At 26.3% G+C, this 25,802-nt stretch overlaps 2 protein-coding genes across 5 annotated transcripts in view; both read right to left on the bottom strand.

Moving 5' to 3' along the window:
- LOC126906822 (uncharacterized) overlaps positions 1-10,830 on the bottom strand; it is a 73,549-nt gene extending 62,719 nt beyond the window's left edge. For 2 of the 4 annotated variants that reach the window (XM_050687704.1, XM_050687702.1), the window contains exons 1-2: positions 9,863-10,830; positions 7,732-7,782 (exon numbers count right to left, since the gene is read on the bottom strand). In XM_050687704.1, coding sequence (XP_050543661.1) covers positions 7,732-7,782; positions 9,863-10,736 — 925 coding nt within the window. In that variant the 5' untranslated portion in view covers positions 10,737-10,830. Of the gene's footprint in view, positions 1-4,245; positions 4,527-5,065; positions 5,120-7,731; positions 7,783-9,862 lie in introns of those variants that run through there. The other 2 variants (XM_050687700.1, XM_050687703.1) reach the window with 2 other exon arrangements.
- Positions 10,831-20,495: 9,665 nt separating this feature from the next.
- LOC126906831 (uncharacterized) lies at positions 20,496-23,776 on the bottom strand. The gene is made up of 2 exons (XM_050687722.1): positions 23,169-23,776; positions 20,496-21,398 (listed from the first exon to the last, which is right to left on the bottom strand). Exons 1-2 carry the CDS (start codon positions 23,643-23,645, stop codon positions 21,348-21,350), a joined length of 528 nt encoding a protein of 175 aa, XP_050543679.1. The 5' UTR covers positions 23,646-23,776; the 3' UTR covers positions 20,496-21,347.
- Between the last annotated feature and the right edge of the window lie 2,026 nt (positions 23,777-25,802).

Here is a 25,802-nt window from a genome sequence, read left to right on the forward strand (position 1 = left end):
AAGATGGTCATTGTATTAAAATGAAATGATTTTCGTTACTTAGGTTAATGTTAAAAAATAACAGAAAAAGGCTGCTGCTGTTAGTTTTCCTTGATATTCTTTTATTGGTTATGAATGAAAGGATCTAAAAGTTTGTTTTCTTATGGACTAATAGAATAACCTTTTTATTTTCTTCTAGACCAGACAGTTTTCAAAGCTATGAAACTGTGTCATCATCAAAATTGCACAAAATTCATGCCGTTATATTAACGCTACCATCACTAACCAAATTGTCGGAGGTCGGCCTACAAAATTAAATAAATTATATTTTATATTTTTATAACAATAAAAAATTGTTTATAAACAATATCACTAAGTAGTACATATTTTAGTTTACAGGAGCTTAGCCATGGATTGCAGTATGAGGATATACTAGTAATAATGTACCAAATAACTCTTTACAATGACTATATGATGGCGCTTTAATTTCTGATAAATACATGGTAACAGCTATTTACTGTTTGGTAGGGACAGGCCAGAGAAAAGTGTAAATTGGTTAAAAGGAATCTATATGAATATACTCTAATTTTCAGAAAAAATTAAAACATTTACTTTATAATAAAAATTGATCACTTGTAGCTAATTAATTAAGTAAAATTAAAACTATATTAAAAATATTATTAATTTAAAAAACTAAAAAATATTAAACTCAAAGCCACAAAAAATTAATGAAAATTTGTTATTTTTATTGTAGGGTGGATTTTAATTACATAATAATTTTGTTTTCATTGAGATAATGCTAAGGAAAATTAAAGTTTTTTTTCTAATTTTGCTCTAATACATGTAAAAAATTATATAATCCTTCAACGATAACTTATTTTTTGTTACACTTTGTAAAAAAATACAAAAGATTTTGTAAAGTATATAATGACGCTGTATAATTTTAACAAAATAATGGTGTATTTGTTCAGTTAAAATTAAAATACTCGCCCCAGCTGTAGTTTAATTTTAACTATAAAGTACAAATCAGGTTTTAAAGCGTATTCAAAAAATTGCTTAAAGCACTTGCTTTATAATTATGTAAATTATACTGTTTATACAATTATCACGTACATCAAAGTACAACATCGCATTTATCGTTAAAAATATACAGGGTGTTCAGTAAATCAGGAAACGGGTTTCTATTGTTCTCATTGTTACAAACAATGAGAATAATAGAAACCCGTTTCCTGACTTACTGAACACCCTATATAAGATTGTATTATACTATTTTGTTTTTTTTTTTTTTACAACCGTTTGGTTGGTTAATACTAATTGGATTGGTATGTCCTGGGGAAATTTAAGTGCAGTGGTTTCCCCGTTGCCTTCTGCACTGGGAACATGGTGCTTTTTCGCCACCGTAGAAGCGCACGCATGGTCACCCATCCGTTCACCTACGTCGGTAGACGCAGCTTAACACTAGAGTTTTGTCAACAACTAGTGTGACCACCGCGCCACACCACGCCCCATACTGTTTTGTATGAGGCAGCTAGTCCTTAAGACGGCTAGTTGTGCACCGCACCAGAATGCCGTTTTACCTTAAACCTGTTTAAATCGCTATTGTTGAAGGAATATTATTGGGTCACCTGTGGGACGACGGCTAACTTTACATCCAATAAGTAACGAGAGTAGACAATAATAAAATAACGAATAACCACATATATTAGAAATTCTTCAGAGAGTATCTTAAATTTAAGGGGTAGCGGGGCCCTTAAATACTAATGGCCGGCGAAACGACAAAAACAAATATAGTTAAACTTAATTAAAACAAACAATAAATAACATTAAAAATAATATGAACTCAGCTGAATAGATGAAGTTGTTGATAGTGATGAGCAAACTGTATGAAATCTTGTGGTAATGGTGTCGAACATCTGAGTATGACGAGTCAGAGTGTAGATCCAGACGCGTAATGGAAGATGAGAACAGTCAGCGAAAAAGCGACTACGGCAATGTAAATATTTAGTGATGGTCCATCACTAGTGACGTGCAAGGCCATGAAAACGTTGATCACAAGGGTGCAATAAACAAATAAAAAAATACGGCGTACAGTGGCCGAACAATTTGCCATTCAAGCGAAGGCGCTTAATACAGAAGAGAATAACACATAAAACAAATTGACTGACTTACGACAATGAACTGTACACGGAGGTCATCGATTTGCCGTGCTGGGTGGGCAAAGGGGTGGGTGAAGCAAGACGCTGGAGATCAGCAGTCACACGATATAATATAATCAACGATGTTTGTAACAACTGGTCTACTAGATCTTTGCTAAAGGTATTCTGTACCAAACATATACAATTACTTCAATTACTACAAAATAAAAAAAACCATCACAGTAGGAAGATGTTATAGTTGGGATAAGTATAAATGATATCTGAAGGTGATTATAGTCACTATCATCATAAATTCTTTTATGAAAATCTGTAAATAGTGTTAATTTTTAGAAGAATCTGTTGGATTATTCAAAAAGCAACATTAACTCCTATTTCCTTAATTGTATCCTGATTATATATTTTATGATTTATAAGTATAATACATGAATAAATAATTACTATAGTAATTAAATTTTGTATGAAATTGATATTCAATAATTTTATATTGTAAATGAGTGTGAAAATTCTTGATACACAATACTAAAATTATTTTTATTATATGTTGTATAATCTCATATATATCAACATTTATGCACAAGTATAAACATAAATGTGAAATTTGCTGTTACCACAAAAACCTACTTCATTGCTTGGAATTTCACCTTAATTTTTAATGCAATTGAAAATTTCAAATAACATTTTTGTATTTTATAAAATCTTCATTGATGATAACCTAATTTATTACTTTATTTTATGATTGAAGATTTTTCTTCGTGATTGTACTATATGTATCGTTGAGGCATGATTTTATTGGAAAAAAATGTAAATTTAAAAGTAGTTTAAAAAATGCATCCGATTCCTAGAATACAATTTGAAAACACAGATATTTTACCTACTAAATTTAACGTAAAAATGCAGGTAGACCTTAGGAATCTACAGATCACCCACGGAAATTATTACAATAATTTTAAGAATAAAAGTTTTGTAATTTATTAAGCACTTGTAAAAAATTAATTTTATAGTATTTTAAATTAAAATAAGTGAACAAATCATTTACTTTATGAATATTTTTTAAATAAAAACAAATGATTAAACATGTTAAAAAAAATCATTAAAATTTATGAAACATGAATAATTGAGAAGTTTTTAATACTAGAAATTATATTTTTAAAATTATTCTGCTAATAAATAAAAGGAAAAAAACAGCACATTGAGCTCGTTTCACAATTGGGATGCATTATAGATAGGAAAATTATAAACAATATTGGACAGTGATTAAAATTACTATAATAAAAATCGTTTCGATGCAAATTTACATAGAGTTTTTAATTTTTAGAATGAGTTGTTGGATAGTTTCAAAAACAATATCAACTCATATTTTCTTAATTATATCCTAATTACTAATTTTATGTTATATGAGTAGAATACATGAATAAATACATATTTTAGAAATTAAATTTAGTAAGAAATTAATATTAAACTTGGTGTTGTAATTTTCACTGTGAAATTTAAAAAAATGTTAAAGTAAATATATATTTCTTATAATATATTTCTTTACGTCTAGAGCAAACTATGAGCAAAANCACTGTGAAATTTAAAAAAATGTTAAAGTAAATATATATTTCTTTACGTCTAGAGCAAACTGTAAGTATGAGTTTATTAAAAAAAAAAAGAATATCATTTGAATATATTTTAAAAATTATGTTTATTTATATTAATATTATACTTTTAATAGAAATTATTAGATAATAGTACAAATGATTGACCGGCATCGGTTAACAAATTAAAAAAATAATTTATTAAATTCAAATTATCTGTTTCTATTATATTTTTATTTTTACTAATATCGCTTCATTCGTATATAAAATTTTCTGTATGGTTTTCCAGTACATAAATACATTTATATACAATACAATACGTTCAAGGTTTTGAAGCCAAAAATAATTTAGTATTTTATTTATAATAATTAGTTTTATTATTTATCATAATTCTTAAAATTAAAAATAAAATTTTTCCGGCATATTTTTATGACAATTTTGTGATAAAGTTTTTAAACAATCATACATTATAATGAAATAAATGAGAGTAATAATGTAAATGAACACAACTATATTTTTTATAAGACATGTTATTACATATTATTTTATTTTTTAACTTTGATACATATATTTTTATTTTCAATGCTTACAAATAAATTTATGTTTATTATACTAAATTGCTTCACGCTAATTATTAGGAAATTTATGATGGCAATTTAATTTGATATCTAATTAAAATAAAACAGACATACTTTATCTTCATTTTTCTATAGCTTGGGTTTCAAAAATTAATCTTGAATCTAATCGATCTCATTGTTAGTTGAATTTTGATCAATTAATTTTTTATCATTTATATTTTCTTTTGACGCTAATACTGACAGAGTAAAAATATATAGATATTTTTTAAACAACATTTAGACATTAAAAAAATAATAATAATTTTGTTGATAAATCAGTTATTTTTTGTAGATATGAAAACTTCGTAATCAAATTTTAAAAATAGGATTTCTAATTACCAGAACTATTTTATTGTGAGAACCCTAAAATAATAGAACTTCTTTTTATTTTATGGAAACAGTATATTGTCGCTAATGTGGCAAAACTATTAAAATCGATATTTAGAAATACAGGAACAAAAACAGTTCTTTTATAAACTAACAATGGAAATAGGATTTTTAATAATCAATTATCTCAAGAAGTAATAGAAATATTATATTTTATTCCGAAAACATTTAAAATATGCGTCAATATATATATGTAATTTGAATTAAAAAATTTTCGAGTTTTGCAGTTTTTGTTTAAACTGAAATATTAATTACCTCTATAATCTACTAATCTAATAACAGAAAATGAACATTTATCACATTCAACCTTTAATCTTATTTATAAAAAAATTTCAATTAAAAATTTTACCTTCTAAAAGAAATTCCATTAATTCTTCAACTTCGGTCGCAGTTTTATTTTTTTCTATTATAAAATAAATAATTACATCGGATTACAATCACTTTCTAGTTTACAAATTTAATATGAATTTTATATAGAATTTTGATGCTGTTTCCTACTACGGCTTCTTATTTTTGTTAACACATCTAGTTTTTGAAATAGTTAAAAATTAGTAGTTAAGTGATAATTATACAGTAAAATCAACATAAAAAAACATTATTTTTTCTTAATTTTAATTAAATTATTTCAAAATTTTTAATAAGAGTAGTTCAAACATTAGACTGTTCCATCAAATTTACCGATTTTTAGATTTTTAAAGTTCAGATCTAGTGTCATAGTTAAATAACATCAACACTCAACATTTTTTTTATTTTTTCATAATTATTTTACTGTGTAACTATTGCTTAATTAATTATTAGTAATTATTTCAAAAACTAGATATGATAAAAAAAATCTGATGCTAGAATTAAAATCAGCGTCGAAATTCGCCTATAAAGTTCATATAAAAATTAAAAAAAATAAAACAAGTATTGTTTTTGCTATTTTGTATTCTTAAAATATTTAATTCTAAAATGTTTTAATTGTCTAAAATGAGACATTCAGCTGCTTAGTGAATAATGAAGAAAAGAAGAAAAAACTATGTATGATAATTATATATTTGTAGAAGGCGTATGATAAAGTACCGAGAGAGGTTTTAAAGTGGGCATTAATGAAAAAAGGAATCCCGAAAAGGTACATTAATATAATAGAGGATATGTATGATTGCACTTGTTCCAGGATAAAAAGCGTAGGAGGAGTAACTTAAGGTTTTCGAGTAAGAGTAGGAGTCCACCAAGGTTCTGTTTTAGGCTCTTACTTATATTCTATAGTGATGGATGAGATTACTTGAGAAATACAAGGGGAGGTGCTGTGGTGCATGTTGTGTGCTGATGATATAGTGTTGATGAGAAAAAATAGGGAGGAAATTAATCAAAGGCTACAGGTGTAAACTGTATAAGACTTTAGTGAGACCAGCTATAATGTATGGTTCAGAGCGTTAAGCGATAGTAGAACTTCCAACCCACCCCAACATGGTGAATAATATTATAGTCTAATATTTGTACAGTCGAACTGATAATCAACAGTTTTCTTTGTTAATAAAATTTAATAAAATTATTAAAAATGTAATAAAAAAACCCAGCACAGGGGGGTCGCGGCACAGTAGTGACGTAGCATAGTTAGATCAAGTATAATGATATCTGACAGTGATTAAAATCATTATCAAAAAAAAAACGCTTCGATGTAAATCTTTATATAGTGTTTAATTTTAAAAAATTGGTGGATTATTCCAAAAGCTACATGATCTGTTATTTTCTTATTAATATCCTGAAATAAAAAGGGATTATTAAAATATATTATTTCTCATAAAAAAATTGTGTTGATGCATACATTTTTCAAAAATTTATAACATTTTAAAGTAAAAAATGTAAAATATAAAAACGAGAATTTTAGCACAAAAATAGCATTCGGTAGCCATTTTCACCGTGAAGACAAAATAAAGTCCGAAATTTTTTTTTTCCATAATAAAGAACATTACATTAGCTTTAATTTAAGATATATATATAAAAGTGTCAGTATTTCCGGAACACTTTCAAAATTTAAGTTGAAAAAGTAAATGTTTATTGAAAAAGTCATTTTGAATCCCCCCCTTTAGGCAGGTAAAAAATCAGATTTATAATTAAAATATACCAAATAAAAGGTAATGATATCATGCATCTATATAAAAAAAAAATTATATTGATATGTACATTTTTAAAAAAGTTATGGTAGTTTTTAGTAAAAAAAATTGAAAAAATTTTGAAAATTAGCAATTTTTAAATTTGTAATTTTTTTGGAGGTTTCCCCCATTTTCAATTTTGAAGGGTAATGTCTTCGACTAGATACGATTTGTGATCTTTTGACGTATCGTTGAAAGAAATCGGTTCGGTGAGAGCTGAGAAAAAGTGACAGAAGAACAAACACAAAAAAAAAACACATCATAGTAAATGTTTTAGCTTCGTATCGAAGCTAAAACATTTAAAAAATACATATTATATAAATGGGACCATGCATAGTTGATGGCTGGCAAGGTCGAATTTTAGATTGTTAGGGTTTTAAAAATAAAATCTCCTTTCAAATATTTTTTAACCAATTTGATTACATTTACAAAATTTTTGTTAATAGGAGTTTTGATTTCCCCTTTCTTTATGATTCTCGGATTAGAAAACTTCAATATAAATTAAAATCTGACAGTAATTAATAACGTTAAGGTAAACCACTTTGATGTAATTGTGCATAAATACAGGTTTGACAAAAATGTTAAAGGATGATGTTATCAACTAGATATAATTAGGTTCTTTTTATTTGTTGATTGACCATATTGGTTCACTAATATCTGAGTAAAAGGGATGAAAGTAACAAAAAAGAAAGTTATAACAATGTATATAGTAGAACTATTATCTTTTTAGTTTTGAATCAAAGATAAAAATTAAATTTTTTTTCTCATAAAAATAAAAAAATTGAATATTATATCAACAAAGTTTAAATAATTTTTCAATACTCCTTGCAATCTGCAAATTCCTAAAAATGACAATATATAACTCGTATATGATAATTACCTAATCTTATAAAATATGACTGATACAATTGTCTTTCTTTCATTCTTCTGTCTAAATATAAAAAAGAATGATGAGATTATAATCAATTAAAATGAATAAATAATTAATTTGGTGCTATTGATAGTAAATTACACAGTCGCTAAGTCGAAATTCAAAGTCTGACGATCACTGTAGTAAAAAAATCTCCTCAACAATATTACAAACATTAGACTTATGTATAGGTAGATTAGTAAATACTGGCCGTAGTATTATTTTTTTCTAATTAACTTAAATCATGTTTCGACATCAGTGCAATTAAAAACAAATAGCAAATAGAAAGATAATTTTTTTTTTAAGAGATTTAACCTTAAATTAAATAAAAAAGTAAAAATTTAAACTTAATTACGTGTGAATTTAAAATTCATTACAGCATTGTAAAATGAAGTAAATTTTGTTTTCTGGAATGTTATAATTTGTTGTAAACAACAGAGTAATCTGTTTATCTTAGCACACTTAATTACTTACGTAATAAAAATTATTTTTAAAATATTTTTGTTTTGGCTTTTTTAAGATAATTACAGGTGTGATTGAAAAGTAATCGATCTTTGCTGTCCCGCGGTATTCTTACGTCATAAAAAAAAAAAAATGAATGGCGAAGGAAAAATTATGATAACGGCCAATTAAAATAGGCCGTTCTCTTTTTGGCACGACTCGCGTCAGTGCGTTGCGAGCAGCGGTTGAGTAAACATCACTAATCACGCAAAGGGTGTTTTTTTGTTTTGTTCAGTTGGTTATGTTCATCCTAGTGGGTGAAATTGCAACGAACAAAGCGTTTTTCTGCACCTCATACCTTACAAATAAGGAATTTCAGTGCTTCACCTACAGCCCAGACGTATTTTACCTGGACTTCCTTTTGTACCGGCACTTGTAAAAAAAACCTGAAAGAAAGATAACCAATGAACTGAAAATCATTTCAGAAGATGCCTTCAAAAAATTCTTTGAATAGTGTCAAGACTGCTACGTTGAAGCACAAGAAATGTATTTTGAAAAATATTTAGTGTATTTAACAAAAAGTTCTATACAAATTTTTTTACAAGAAAAGTTTGGTTACTTTTCAATCACATTCTGTACATTTCTTGATTTAAAAATTATTAAGCACTTTTTTGTTTCATTGCTTATATTTTTTTGGGGTGTTAATTTTTTTTTAATTGCGACATACATATTTTAAAAGATTGAATATTACAAAATGACTGGTATATAGTATATATATAATCTGGTATATAATCTTTGAATCACAATTTCGAATATTATTGCCATTTTTCTACCAATGCAGGAGGTGTAGTGTGGTTGAGAAAGGACAAATGGTAAAAATAGTAGTATTTGCGCTTCACCTCCAGTCAATATACTAAAATGTGAATAACTTTCGTAGTACTGGTCCAAAAGTTGTTATATACCAGTTACATTTTCTTTATTGGATCATTATATATATTATAAAACTGTTATATATGTGAGTTACCATTTAAAAAATAAAGTTCATACCTCTACAAAATTAAAGGGATGAACAGAAATACTACTTAATAATTGATAAATAAATAAATATGAAACTAAAAAAATACATAAAAAATATTTCCGAAATTTATTGTATTTTTAAGAAGTTGAGTGGTTATGATAAACGAACAAAAATTGAAATTTCCTTCACGGAGAACGAGGGAAATTTTTTCAATTTTTGAAGGTAATGTCTTCGACTAAATACGATATGTGTTTTTTTGATGTACCATTGAAAGAAATTGGTTCTATGAAAGCTGAGAAAAAGTGGTAACAAACACAAAAAAAAACACACCATAGTAAAATTAATACCTTCTCAGCTAAAATCAAATGAGTTAATTTAAGCAATTAAAGAAAAATTAGAAATATTAATTCAAAGCAGAAAGATTTGAAATGTTGAAAAAGTAATTATTTTAAAAAATAATTAAAAGTAATTTTATTGGTTTGTAGTACCTACGCGTTTATTATTCTACAAATATAAATATTTAAATTATCAAATTTTAAGATCTAGAACTATTTGAAACAATATAGATATGATTACCCCTTGAATGTCAAATTTTGAAAATATAAATTTTCAAGTATCTTATTAATAATTAAAAAAACGTACTATTAACATTTTCGTCTGGTACTCGTACATCAATCATCTGAATATCTATGTTAAAATAAAAGCCTAAATTATAAAACTTTTCTGTAACAATTTTTTCAATTTCATCATTAATATTTTTATTCAAATATTCGAATTTTTTTTCATTTTGTGGTATTTGATAAGTTAATGTCTTCAATTCTTGCAATATTGAATCAGATATATTTTGATTAAATTTACATTCTTTAAATTTATTAATTGTTTCACTTTTAATATTTCTCTTCTCTCTATTAAAAACACAATTAATTTTTGATAAGATTATTCTATCATTCAATAGTTTATCTTGCGATTGAGGGAAATGAACAATATCGTTTTCAACTTTCTGTAAATGTGACAAATAATGATATAATATATAATCGTATGTTGAGTCATTTGATGATGTTCTATATATCACATCCAATGCAATCAATGCTCCTTTCATGACTGTTGCCAATAAAGTTATTTTCTTAGTTATCTTCAATAAATCTGTTGTACATTCATAAGTATTATCCTTTTGAATTAAAGTTTTTTGACATATGTCACTATACTCTTTGACCATAATGAATATTTTTTTTAAATCATAAGCGTATGCACAACCAAGTATTAAAACAGCGGCACGTATTTTTTTTTTGGTCATATTTCGAGTGACAGTCGTAAAAATATCATCTAATTTATAATATAAACTACGATAATGCACACCATCTATGTAAGTTAGTTGGCGCCACCCATCGTATTGGCAAATGCTATTAATTATTGCTGTTTTACTATACGAATAAATATTAATATTGTAATTTGCTTCCATAAACACAACTGCATAGAGTATTAAAATGCTAATTTCACGCAATTTTATAGAAAACATTTATAATTGTATCGACAAAAAAAAAATATATATATATATATATCTTAATATAAAATAATATTTTATCTTATTAGAAAAATTGTAAAGACAATTAAGCTTAAAATTCAATTTTTTTAATATTGTTCTAGAAAAAAAATTGTTTAAAGCTAAAAGTAAGTCACAATATTGTCTTTTTACATTTTTATTTATTTAGGTGTCCTTTTTATGTTAAAAATATATTATTATTTCAAGGCAAATTAGTTTTAAAAATTTAAATATGATTAAAATGTTTCAACAATTTTAAATAATCTATTTTATTTTGACAGTAATCCTAATTTAAAATTTTAATTCCATTGCGAATGTTAATTTTACCATTATACAGAGTGATTGACTATCAATGCCTCACAAATTTTCTTTAAAAATATTAGTGTTACCATATATGTAATTATTTATTTATTATAAAACTTTGTTGAACTACTTGACAAGAAAAATAAAGATTCCATCTTCATCCCTTAATTCTTTAATCAATATCAACTTTAGTTTTTCAAATAATAACCCAGTTTTTTTTAATAATCTTTTTAAACAAAAAAAAAAATTTCTCAAAAAGGAAAAAATTAATTTTAATAAATTTTAAACGAGATATCACTATTTAAAGTTTAGGGGATTTAACAGATAAAACAGTAGTCGGATAAATATAGTAAGATTAATGTTTAATGTACCAATAAGAACTATTGGTATATGTTCTTGTTCTCGGTTATCGGTTTACGATCCGTAAAATTTGTGCGTCTTTTATAAATCAACGCGAGTAATACTCACGTCCCCTTAACTTTAATGAATCGTAGTTCACTGAAAATTTAATAAAATAAAAAAGTTTTTACAAAAAAATTTTTTTTAGCTAAATTTTATCTGATTATATAAAAAAAATAGGGTTACTATTTGAAAACTGAAAGTTGATACTGATTTAAAGCATAAGGGATGATCATAAAACTATAATTTTACTCACTGAGCAACCCAAGATAAAATCATAATATTTCAAAAAAAAAATATTAATAACTTATATTTTCAGAAATAATTTGTGAGTCATAGTTAACCAATCAGCCTTTATATATATTTTTATTAATTCCCTAAATTTCCTTAGCATTTAACCTATTTTCGTCAAACATTTTTCAACAGATCCTGAATTCTAAACAATCGACAACAATACCCTCAAAGACAATATATATCGTTAAATGAAAAATTTATTTGAATAATAAAATGAATTGAATTATAAAATTTATAACAATAAATATAAAATTTGGCAATTTACATAAAAAAAAAATGTACTTTGCTAAAACAGCACAATTAATTAATAGCTTAAACATAAAATTCTCAATAAAACGTTACAAGAAACAAACAAGTTGTATTATTTATAACGTAGATCAACGTAATGGGACATGTCTATCGATTGTAAATGCCAAACTATCTTAAAAAATCATAAATGTTGTCAAACAACTAAAATAATTTGAAAATTGAACATAACATGAATAGATATAAATTTAGTAAAACATAGTAGAAGATGAAATGAATAACCTAAACAATTCAATATCAGAAAATGAAATAAATGAAAGCTAATTGTAAATAAAAAATGTACGAATTGGTTTTATCTTATTAGCCTTATGCGCAGTTATTTTTGTCCGCCGCAATAAAAAATTATATTTTTTAAATCTAGACTGGTTGCTCTACAATACCTCTGTATTGATACTTGGGTAAAATAGGGTAATTTTTAGTATTGTGCTTTTTAGTTTCAAAAACGTCTCAAAAAATGCTCTATATTATTAAAACAATCATTACTTATGAAGGAATAGTGCCAAGTCCAAAAATTATCAGTTTGTTATAACCCCAATTAAAACGATCGTTGGTAATCGACTTCCATCAAAACGTGAAGTTCTGTGCTATTTTTTTTATTTTCACAAATGTAACAAAAAGACATTATCAGTTAGTGCTTCAATGTGTGCGACACAGTTGATTGAAATATAATCAAAAACAAATATTTTAATAAAGCATATTTGTCACATAGTTAAACGAATAAAAAAACTCTATACTAAATGGATAAATATAATAAAAATAAAAATAAAAATAGAATTAGTACTACTCAAAATAATAACGAAGCTGCATTTGTAGAATCATTAAACTACTAAAATAAACATTTCGTTATATATATATATATATATATATATATATATGTATATTAGGATGACCTTTAAAATCGAATGTCTTTTTTTTTTTTACGCTACCCCTTAATTTTTTTTTAATGATTTGTGCAAAATTCGGGACCGATCCATAAAGGTTAACCCGTGCTCCGAGCTTATTAAATTGAGTTTATGAGGCAAATTAAAAGAAATAACTGATCTATGTCTCATGACTTTTTAGCTTCGATGCGAAGCTGAGAAGGTATTAATTTTATCATGATGTGTTTTTTTTTAGCTTCGATGCGAAGCGGAGAAGGTATTAATTTTACTATGATGTGTTTTTTTTTTTTTATGTCTGTTGCCACTTTTTCTCAGCTCTCACTGGACCGATTTCTTTCAACAATACGTTAAAAGATCACAAATCGTATCTAGTTGAAGACATTACCCTTCAAAATTGAAAAAAATTCCCTCGTTCTCCGAAAATAGGGGAAATATCCAAAAAAATTACAAATTTAAAAATTGGTAAATTTTGTCATTTTTTTCACTTTTTTTTCTTAAAACTTCCATAACTTTTTCAAAAATAAACAAATCAATATAAATTTATTTTATACTAAAACCTTAGATATTTTCCTTTCATTTGATATCATTTTTTTGAAAATCTAATACTTAACCTGCTCATTGGGGGGGATTTAAAATAGCAACTTTTTTACAAAAACTAATTTTTTCAACTTAATTTTTGAAAATGTCCCGGAAATACTGCGCCTTTTAAACATATATCAAATTAAAGCTTATTTTATGTACTATAAAATCTTCTATGCGTAAATGGCTACCGTATTCAAAAATATGCTATTTTTGTGTTAAAATTGGGTTTTGTACTTTATTTTATTTTAAAATATCTTATATGGGCAATACACTGACTTTCATGAATATTTTATAATTTAATTGACATAGAATAGAGTTCATAAGACATAAGAAATTAAACTTATTAAACTTTTTTAAAGTCGAAAAAGTAATTTTTAAATTTGAGTTAGCTTAAATAGCCAATTTTTTAGCTTCGATGCGAATTTTTTATATGTAAATACTAATTTTTAATAATATTAAAACTTAGAAGTGATAGAAAAAGTCTAATTTCAGATTTGAAAACATCGCGAAAAGTTAATTTAGAATGGTTATTTTTGTTACTGATGAAAGTTCCTTGTAGTTCAGTGCATTTATTTATAGTAACAAACAGTTTTTATTGAATTTTATTGTATCAAGCCCTTTAAATTTTTATACACGTAAAAATAAACAAAGTACAACTTCTTTATTATTTTTATAATTTCTCCGTTTAAATTACAATATTAAATTATTGAATATCATTTTCATACTAAATTTAATAATTATAATTAGTATTTATTCATATATTTTATTTTAAAATCAAAGAAATAAGAGTTGATGTTGCTTTTGGAATAATCCACCAATTTCTCTAAATGAAACACTATCTACAGATTTGCATCGAAGCGTTTCTTATGATAGTGATTTTAATCACTGTCAAATATCATCCATACTTGTCCATCTATGCCTTGTTTACACTGTGCCTCGACCCCACTGTGCTACCGTTTTTTTGCTTAACTTAGTATAACTGAAATAAAGGAAATTTTATAAGAAATTCAATAATAATAACTTCAATATTGTTTTCTTAATAAATAGCCTACAAAAACACTACATACAGTAAAAAACATGTAAAAATCTTAAAAACACGACGTTATAACTGATTTTGTTTATTTTTACTTGCTAATTTTCATTTTATTTTTTGGAAAACGCTTATTCGTTAAAAAAAAATTCTAAAAGTTTAAAATTTTATGCCAAGTACGATAATTATACTAGATTTATTATTTGATGGACAGCTAATTAATTATTAATTACAAACCTAACAAAATATATTATATTATAAAATTTTGTCTAAAAATCAAGCATTATTGCTATATAAAACTTTAGTCCAATGGAATTGATACGATCACATTAGCATGTGTCCATATCTCTGTTTCCCATAACATCACTGTACCGTTTATTAGACATAGATATATATATATAATTGACACAGTGACATATAACAGTACTAACAGAAGGGCGCCTGCACACATAAACACTTTTGCAATTCACGGCCTATGTATAATAATATATCCCTATCGACAATTGACCTTTTACCATCATCGTGACCACTACTCTTGTCTTATAATTAACTTAACTTATCTACTACGTATATAGTGTTTGTGTATGTCGCCGTCAGCTCCCTGTTAGATTATATCATCTCTAGGTGTCCAGTAGGTTATATTATTTATTTAATATTTTAATCACTTAATAAATATTTATATCGTTGTTAACCAAGAGTGTTATATATATATTGTAGTGTGTCCCTTGGTTGTTCCTCTAAGGGAATATAAATTAAATAGGAAACCTATAGTAACTCAAAAAGAAAATTACTCTAATTTATCGGGAAAGAGAAGTTACTATTTGTTTTAATAAAGTTTCTCGGGTATGAGTTCGAGGGTTTATGAGAATAGTGAAAAGGTAATATAAAGACAGAGTGATTTTTTTAGTGATCACTCAATATTTCTTTGTCCCTATGTTAACCATGTACTTAAAGAATTAATATTTTTAAACCTTATTAATTTAATTAATTAGCATTTACCTTGATATTTCCAAAGGATATCTAGAGAATGAATTAAGTCGTCTGTTTATTTTGAATGATTCTTAACGTATCTGTTTACTTCTTACACATGAACTAAACGATTGAGATTAATGAGCTGCGTCAATACTGGGAGCACGCCTGGATCAATATAAAATGAGCCATGGGAGTATACTGACGAGACACTGAGAGCATGCCGAGAGTATACTGCCCATTTTTAGGCCTTTTTTGTCCCCTTTTATATTGCTGTTTTGTTAATTTTTATAACTATATTCATGTGTAAGAAGTGTCAGAAACGCTATTGATATCTCTTTATTAAATTATTTATTACATGTTATCTTAAAATTTAACATACTATTCTGGACAATGATTAATTATTTCATTATAATATTGACATATTAGTGACAATTTATGTTAATATTTATGTGTATTTTAATATTTACATGAAAGTTTTAAATTAATTTAGTTTATTGCTTAATAGATAATGTTGATTATATTGTCCATATGTGACAGTATGACAATTTTTATTTGACAATAGTTATCATAGTTTACTGTCTAGATAAGAGTTGTAATGAGAGGTCAATGTATTATAACAAACCTCAGTACCTAAGGTAGATATAGCCTAGCCAGCTATCTACCGTTGGTCCTTTAGAATACTGTTGACGGGCATTTAGGCTTTATCTTTCTATACAACTGCTGTAAATAGTGTTTATTTAGGAGGTTTATTTACACGTGTTTTTTTGGAACGACTAGTCGCGACTTTTAGAAAAAAAATTGCTTTATTTACCTTGCCGCCACCATATATTTGATACTATACTGAGGCATTTTCGATAGAAAAATTAGTTGTTCTTACTGTTGTAGGCTTAGAATTATTTAAATAAAGAAAATTTTAAACCCTAATTTTTTGAAAGTAATATTAAAGAAATTATAGAACCAGAACGTCAGAAGATAATAATTTTCGACAGCCAAGGAATGACTTTAAAGCCTTCCTCGAGCTAACATTAATTTTTGTCAATGTAAAGAGTTATCATAATCTATTTTTTCATAAGCCAGGTGCTATTCATCATGCTTGATGGATGGTTATGGCCATTTATAGCCTCAAAGTATATATATTTAGAGACGAATTAAAATTTATTAGCAGATAACACAAAAAGATTACGCGATGTTTGTTCGTTTTTGGTGCTAGTTTCTGGTNGCAGATAACACAAAAAGATTACGCGATGTTTGTTTGTTTTTGGTGCTAGTTTCTGTTGAATCGTGGTTAACAGTTATTTCGGTAGTTATAGCACCATACAATGATTTTTGTTAAAAAATTATACAACTATAGATTAATAGACAGTGAAATATCCCGAATTGCGCTTTCTAAATTTTTAAATCACTTATGGTACTTAAGTCCACAATCCATTAGGCTGGCATTTTTTGACAATGAAATAGATGTTAATGTTGAAAGAAAAATGGTCGCTTATCTTAATTCAACGTCAAGTCAGACAACAAAACGTTTGAAATTAAATTAATCCGATGTAGCCGATTTTCTAAAAAATGATATTAAATACTTTGTATTAAAAAAACGTTATTTTTTTTTAAACGTTTTATCTCAATACTGATTTTTTGAAAATTGATCCATTATTTTGGAGTGTGAACAATAGTCACATAAATACTTTAAATACTATAAGGAATTTACGAGTCGTTAATGATACAGCCGAGCGTGGCATTAAATTAATCAAAGACTACAACAACATATTAACTACAAATATTATGTTTTAAAGTTATTATTATTTTAAACAAAATAAATTAAAAATTGTTAATAACAAGTAAAATATTTTATAAAATACAATCAGATTTGTTTTCTGTCCATAAAATAATAAATCTAGTATAATTATAGTACTTGACATGAAATATTAAACTTTTATAATTTATTTTTTAACGAATGAGCGTTTTCCAAAAAATAAAATAAAAATTAGTAACTAAAAATAAACAAAATCAGTTATAACATATTTTTAAGACTTTTACATGTTTTTTACTGTATGTAGTGTGTTAATATATATATATATATTAATGGTGGTTCGTAGGTGCTGGTAGTGGGGGTGCGACTCTAAATATAATACCACTATTAGTTAAGATTAGACTTTTTGAAAAATATGAATATCGAGACAAACTTTTTTAGGATTACTTTAAACAAATTTTTTCGTATTTATGGCGATACAGGTGTAATTAATTCTTATAACATTTAATACAACTATCGATTAACTGTTTTTAATAATCTGCGTAATTTTCCCCTCGCTCACTATGGTGATTCGGCCGTGGCTGCGGTTGTACTGGACCATCGCTCCGTTTCCAGGTTTCTCCGGTTTCTGCTCGACGGGCCCAGTCGGTTATACCACGGTCGAAGGCGACCAAAAGTAACGGTTGGGACCTAAACTCCCATACTTCGGCCATTTTCACCTGTTCCCTGGTTCAGTTTTCTGATAGCTCGTCGCAGGACTCTCCCAGGATAGCCGCTGCCTGCCTCATCAAATCGCGCGCCTGTCGACGTTATAATTCATTTTTGAATCATCTGTTCACAAACGTATATGTTCCGATTATACTATATTAGGCTTATGTGGCTTATGTTGTTCATGAACACGTTCGGAAAGTATGAAATATCGAATGGACGACCGCACAGTGGTCTGAAATCGAATTTTAGGCGCTCATAAGTGTAGTAAATTGTACTCATAATGTTAAAATAATTATGAAAACCCAATTCTAGTATATTGCTCAGATAAAATATAAAATTTCAAGGTCACATGTTAATCCGGTCTTTATTTATAGCCGTTTGAAGTATAGATATGGTTATATTACGGTTATTTCAACATAAAAAAGGTCTTTCGTTGTAAAGTTTTTTAATAAGTTAAAAAAATTTTTTTCAAAATGTTTAGCATCGATACGAAATTGAGAAGGTATTAATTTTACTATGATGTGTTTTTTTTTTATTTTTTTTTTTATTATTTTTTTTTTGTGTCTGTTATCACTTTTTCTCAGCTCTCGCCGAACTGATTTCTTTCAATGATATGTCAAAAGATAACAAATTGTATATAGACGAAAACATTACTCTCAAAAATTGAAAAAATTTCCTTCAATATACTTTTGAATGAGAATGATAAGTAATAATTGCCTTATCTAATTTCTTATCATGGTATTAATGCCAAGTTTGTAATGTATACACATCATCATCATATGTATACACAGTATTCATGAAAAGATAGCGTTTTCTTCTGTCCTTGTCTCAATACGTATTTCAATGTTTAATACCGTAAAATAATACATGAAAATTCAAATTTTCACAAACTTCAAAACGCTACAGAATATTTACTACTGAATATTAATAAGATATTTCTTTACTAAAATTTTTCTTAAATTCTACTATACAAAATAGCTATCTTAGATTTTTTTTTTCATTTTATTTAAAATTTAAAAATAAACAATATTTTTAATAAAATGTAAAAAAATTAATTATTGAGATATAGCTATGGACCTAACGTATAACTATTATTTAAAAAAAAATTCAGCTAAAAATATTAACTGGATCAAAAGTTATTTAAGTTGTCAGAGAGTGGTGGGCCACTCTGTATAGACGTTTAGGTTGACCCGGTCGCATTGCACTTCCGGCTTTACCGCTGGATAGTGACTGCGACACAGCTACCTCTCCTCGTCCGACAGGTCGCTCGACGCTGAGTGACCGCAGGTTAATATTATTAGCTTTCGATTTCCTCAAGGTCGATATTTTTTGCGCCACCCTGTATTTATACAGCACGTGTCAATGGCTTTGTGACGGAACTTAATCGGACGAGGTGATTAATAATCGGCATTGGGGCATTTGCGTATAGGGACACGGTACAACAAACCCGTGCACTCGACGAGTACTTTTCACACCTAAAAGGGTTAGTACTTACACCCTCTGGAAAATTAACTTTTGTTTTCTCGCACAAAGTATCAATATTTTACTATTTATCTATTACTTTAACTTAGTACGGTTAACGTTAGTAAAGACAAGTACACGCGTAGACTATACAAGTATAATTAATAGGGCTAAGAATAGCGAGGGCCACACATTGACGCACACGCAGCCACAATTACCATCACACGGAAAAAGAAAAAAATTTGACTTTCCACAACGCGGCTATCGAGTACGTTGTACAATGTTAGATGACGTCGGACAATGTTCTGACACAATTTATGACGTCGTCATTATTTGTCACAGAACTCGCTGTACATAATTATCTGTAACATTTAAAAAAAATTGAAAAATTAAAATTAAACTTTTTATTTTTGTGTAATAAAAAATATTTTAACAAGCTGCCCCAACGTTTAATGTCCAATTCCTCCACCTCGTACAGAAAACAATACACAATACATACAAAATGCGGCATTCATAATTGCTGAATAAGGCAACCATTTATGTTTGAGCAACCAACATATTTGAAATTTCTTTTTTCAAAATATATTACACTAACAAATCGTATTGAAGTCGGCTAGAATTATCAATACTTGATATTAATAAACTCACACAAGGCGCTTAACAAAATATTGCATTTTTTATTTCTGTATTGATTATAATTAATTTATAATAAAAATTTTTTCTGTCCTTACGTTTTCAATATTATAAATATCATATATATTATAAATATTATTAATATATTAAATAATTTAAAATCTAAATATCAAACTCCTGACTAGCCAAATAAACTTTAATTTTTTTTTTTTAATAAAATATTTATAGCCAATATATTCATGTAAGTTTTTTTATTTATAAAATTTATTACGTATAAAAAATTTTTAAATACATTGCTTTTATCGTATTTTCATTACTTTGAAATACATCATATGTTACAATAAGAATGGTTTTACTATAAAACAAGTTAGATATACATTATTTTGATCTTATAAAATTATAAATTTTAACTCAAGGATAAAAGAAAAAAATTAATAATGTTTAATCTATTAAAAATTTAAAAAAATGAAAGCACATATTCACATATAATAGAAATCGTTTGTTAGAGACACAGTGACTTTAACAATTTAACAGTTAAAAACAAAATAAGCCTTTTTTTCTCTTTTCGATGTCCCATTCATGAATATAAGAAGTTTCATTTTTTACTTCATCATAAAAAAATCCCAGATTAGTATACAATTTTTTGTTCTTATTTTGAATTCCTTTTCTTAAGTTAACTTCTACAAATTCATACATTTCGAAGGTATCGGGTAAATTATTATTATTTTTATATAAAATACGAGCGTTATCATTATAACTTACACCAGTATAATATAGATCAATGTGATAATATCGAAGTATATTGATCAACTTACTATCATTTCCTACATACTCTTCATTGAACTTACTATTAATTTTGTCTACATATTCATTGTCATTTTCACTTTTATCTCTGCTTATCAAACCAATAAATTTTATTAATTCATTTAAAATAAATGGGTTGGTTTTGATATTTAACAAATTCATTAGGAAATTTAATGCACTAATAAAACGTGTAATAAGTTTTTTTGAAGCCTTAATATTTGGTAATAATAAGCTCACACAATGCGTGTGATCATCTGAAGTAAACCGCAATTTTTTCAAAATACAATTATCAGCAATGTATCTTATGTGATTCACGATCCATGCTAAGCTTATGGTGTACTCATTATTAATAAGCAACATTGTTTCTCTAAATTTTTGGTTAACATTTTTTTTATTGACGATGTTACTTTTACAATAATTTTCTTTATTTAATAATAGGTCAGGCGCAAAAAACGAACTCTTGCTTAAATAGTCATACACAGTGAACTGTGATAAAACGTTCCACTTGCTTTTTTCTAAAAATGTATTTAAAAAGTTAATCGCATACCCTTTATCATATTTATTCTGTTCCTCCGTTGCATTGACTACCAAGATAAATATAAAGATGTTATAATTCATTTTTATTAAGTGATTTAATACGTAATTAATGAAAAAATTTTTTTTGTTATTTTAAAATATGTACGTCATGTAATTAAGTTTAATTGAAATATTTTTTACTTTTCTCTAATCTGAAAATTAACTTTTTAATTAACACAAATTATTGATACACTGATAGAACAGTAATATTTTTTCACTTTTATTTTTATATATATGTACAACGTTCTAAATTATTACAAGCTTAATGATTATTTACCAATGTATTGGTAAATAAATTTATATTAATTTTTCTATTTATAAAATTCATTATTTTAAAATGAAAATTTAAAAATAACAATAGCACAGTGTTGCTACGACACGGTATGAAAGCGGGATAGATTTATTTATTTTAAAGTAAAATTATTTTATTTTTCTTTTAATAGATATAAATGTCAATTAATATTTTTAATACGAAAATAATTTTTTTATTTGTTTATAGCAACAAATTTATCCCAACTTTAAATTCATTCAATAATAAAAATCTATTGTGAGTTTTTCTTATCGGGTAGCTTGGCATAAATCTTAATTTAAAATTAATTTATATTCAAAAATTGAATATTAAAATTAATGCATCGGCAAAGTAACTTTTTGAAACTTTAAAAAAACTTTTGTTAGATTTTTTAATTATATATATTTTTGAATTTATCATATATAAGATTTTTTATTTTCATGCCTTATATCTAATAAAGGTGTATACCTTATTTATTTAATGGCAACATACATAATTATCTAGCTTATAAAATAAAAAATTAGCAACTTTTGACCCATTATTTTAATAGTAAATATTTTAAAATATAGTTCACAATATCTAGTTTATAATCATAAATGACACTCGATATAATTATAGAGTTATAAGTATATATAAGAGTATATAAATTCAATCGGTGATGTACACCGATTGAATTTATATTACTACTATTGTTATTAATCTGAATAAAGAATGATGAAAACAGCAATTCATAATCCATATAAATTTCTATACTTAATTACAATTAAGTAATTAATTACTTATGTCAATTATTATTGAATAATTCGTATATTATTAATAGTCGCTTTCATTAGATATCAGAGAGGAATCACCGCCACTCTAACGGTTAATCAGTAGCCTAATAAAGTAATTTTTCAATTGATTTATTTTACACCTCTATAAAAGTATAAAGCAATATTGATTGATTCAAATATTTTTAAATGACTAAAAGTTTTAGGTTATTAAAATGTTAATTCAAGCTTATAAATCACAAACAACTTTTTGCGTAAAAAATCCTTAAAGAAGTATAGAAAATATTTAATTTACAATTAATGGCATATAATAAGAAAGTTTTTATACGTGATTATTGTCAATCCTAATAAATAGTTTTATACATTATAAAAAACTAACTAAACATAAAGAAATATAATTTGTGGAATTATTTTATTTTTTAAATATTCACATATATTCCAATCGTTTTTTGAGACACGGTACCCCTAACAATTTAAAATAATTAAAAATACAATAAGCAATTTTTCTCTACACAACTTTTTATTTGTGACACATAAGAAGTTTCTTTATTTTCTTCGTCATAAGAAAAGCCCAGATTAGTAAACAATGTTTCTCTCATGTTCAGAATACTATTTTTTAAGTTATCTTCTAAAAATTCAAAATACATTACCATTTCTCTCGTCGTATTTCTTTCATTTAAAAATCTTTGATAACATTGATCATTGTTATCTAAAAAATTCTCTATAGAAATATTATAATTTTTGAGTATTTCATACAACGTATAATTTTTGTCATCATAGATTAAAGACTCAGTATCAATTTTTCGTAAATATACATATTCTTCTTCATACTTTGAAGATAAGATTTCATACTTTGCTTCGCTGAACCTTGTAATAAACATTTGTAATTCTATTAAAATAAATGGTTTTGTTTCGACGTTCAATAAACTCTTTAGGAAAATTATTGCATGGATAAAAAGTGTTATAACTTGTTCAGAATTTTCAACACTTGTTCTTAATAAATTAACACAATGGAATGAATTTTCTCTTTTATGAAATATAATCTTTAAACATTGATTAATCATTCGCCTTAAGTGATCCACGATCCGTGCTAAACATATGGTGTAATCATTATTAATAAGTAACATTATGTCTCTTAGTTTTTTTTTTACATTGTTTTTATTGACGACGTAACCTTTAACAATTTTTTCTTCATTAATTAATATTGCATCTACTGAAAGATAATTTTCATTTTCATAGTCATGAAAAGTTTGCTTCTTTGTAAAAATTAATTTAAAAAATTAATTGCATAAACATTTTTAGCATATTTATTTTGTCTATTCGATGCATTGACTACCAAGATAAATATAAAGATGTTGTAATTCATTCTTATAAAGTGATTTAGTACGTATTTAATGAAAATAAAAGTTGTTATTTTAAAATACGTATGTGATGAAATTAAGTTTAATTAAAAATTTGTTACTTTTTTCTAATTGCAAAATGAACTATTTGATTATATGATGGTGTACTGTATAATGTAAAATAAACACGTCACAAATGGTTGATACGTATTAAATTGTTATTAATGGTTACTAATGTTTAATTAATTTCAAATATATTTACACTGATAAAACAGTAATATTTTTTCACTATTATTTTTATAAATTTGCAACATTCTAAATTATTGCAAACTTAAAATTATCTATTTCAATTAATGTATTGGTAAAAAAATTTATATTAATTTTTCTATTTATAAAATTCATTATTTTAATATCAAAATTAAAAAAAAACAGTGGTGCCACCAGAGGCGTATTTAGGTACAGGCCCTATAAGCCCAAACCTAGAGCAGCAAAATTTGGAGGGCGGCAAATTTTAACAGTTTTATTTTTTTAGAAAATTACAAAAAGTATTTTTCTTTGATGAAATTAAATTTCACTATTTTTTTTTTTTGAGTAGTAAAATTATTTTTATACAAATTATGTATTATATAATTTAGAATTACAAGTTAAACCATAAACAAACGCGTCCATTCGCTCAAAATAAAACAGATACCTACATATTATACACATACACAATACAGTACAAACCAGTACGCAAATAGGTAACAAAAATATAGTTTAAATGCGTGTTTTTTTAAACTATATTTATTTTTTACTTTTTAGTTTCATATGTTATGATAGTTGTTACTATCAAAATCATGGTTGTAACGGGGAATCGGGGTTCGATTCTGGAGAGGGAGTTTGAGAAACGGCTACCATATCCAAGGAAAGCAGCAGGCACGCAAATTACCCATTCTCGGCACGTGGAGGTAGTGACGAAAAATGACGATACGGGAATCATCCCCTGTAATCGGAATGAATACACTCTATATCATATACACTCTATATCTCTTAATGAGAATAAAGCGTGTTAATATATAGTTTTAATAGTAATTAGAATATATATGTACATGTAAAGCGACTTAAGTACGTAAACGTATCATGCACTAGGTATAACCATGTTTTATGGGTGGGTGGGGCGCAGGGAACGTTATACGCGAGGCATATACGGCGGCAGCGGCTATAGGAATATATAAATGAATATTAACATATACGTATATATAAATATTAATATATATAAGTATATAGAAATACTAATGTATCATACATGAAGTATAGTCGTTTTTANTATAAATATTAATATATATAAGTATATAGAAATACTAATGTATCATACATGAAGTATAGTCGTTTTTAAGGTGAGCGGTGTGCGGGGAGAACGCTATATCTAAGGCATAAACGGCGGCAGCGGCGGTAAGAATATATAAATATATATACGTTAGGCGTATGGCACGCAGTACTGGTCAGTCAAACAAAAATACTCATAGTAGNGCGGTGTGCGGGGAGAACGCTATATCTGAGGCATAAACGGCGGCAGCGGCGGTAAGAATATATAAATATATATACGTTAGGCGTATGGCACGCAGTATTGGTCAGTCAAACAAAAATACTCGTAGTAGGGCGACGGCATCTACGCATAGACATTTATTTTGACAATATGAAGCAAAACTCATACACACTTAAATCCTTATCAATAACTAGATGGTCGTCTCGCGTGGATGCATGTAGAGCTTTAAATGCATCATGGTCAGAAATAATAAACTCATTGTCACTTATTATGAATAATAAAAACGAAAAATTCATTACCAAAAACGAAGCCAAAGGTCTATGTACAAGTTTACAATCTTTGGAAACCGCATTTTTAACAGTATTTTGGACATATGTCTTAGAACAGTTTAATATAACTAACGTTTTTTTTATGTCTTA

This window comes from Daktulosphaira vitifoliae, unplaced genomic scaffold, assembly GCF_025091365.1.
Source record: "Daktulosphaira vitifoliae isolate Bord-2020 unplaced genomic scaffold, ASM2509136v1 Scaffold_5, whole genome shotgun sequence".
Taxonomy (NCBI): Eukaryota; Metazoa; Arthropoda; class Insecta; order Hemiptera; family Phylloxeridae; genus Daktulosphaira; species Daktulosphaira vitifoliae.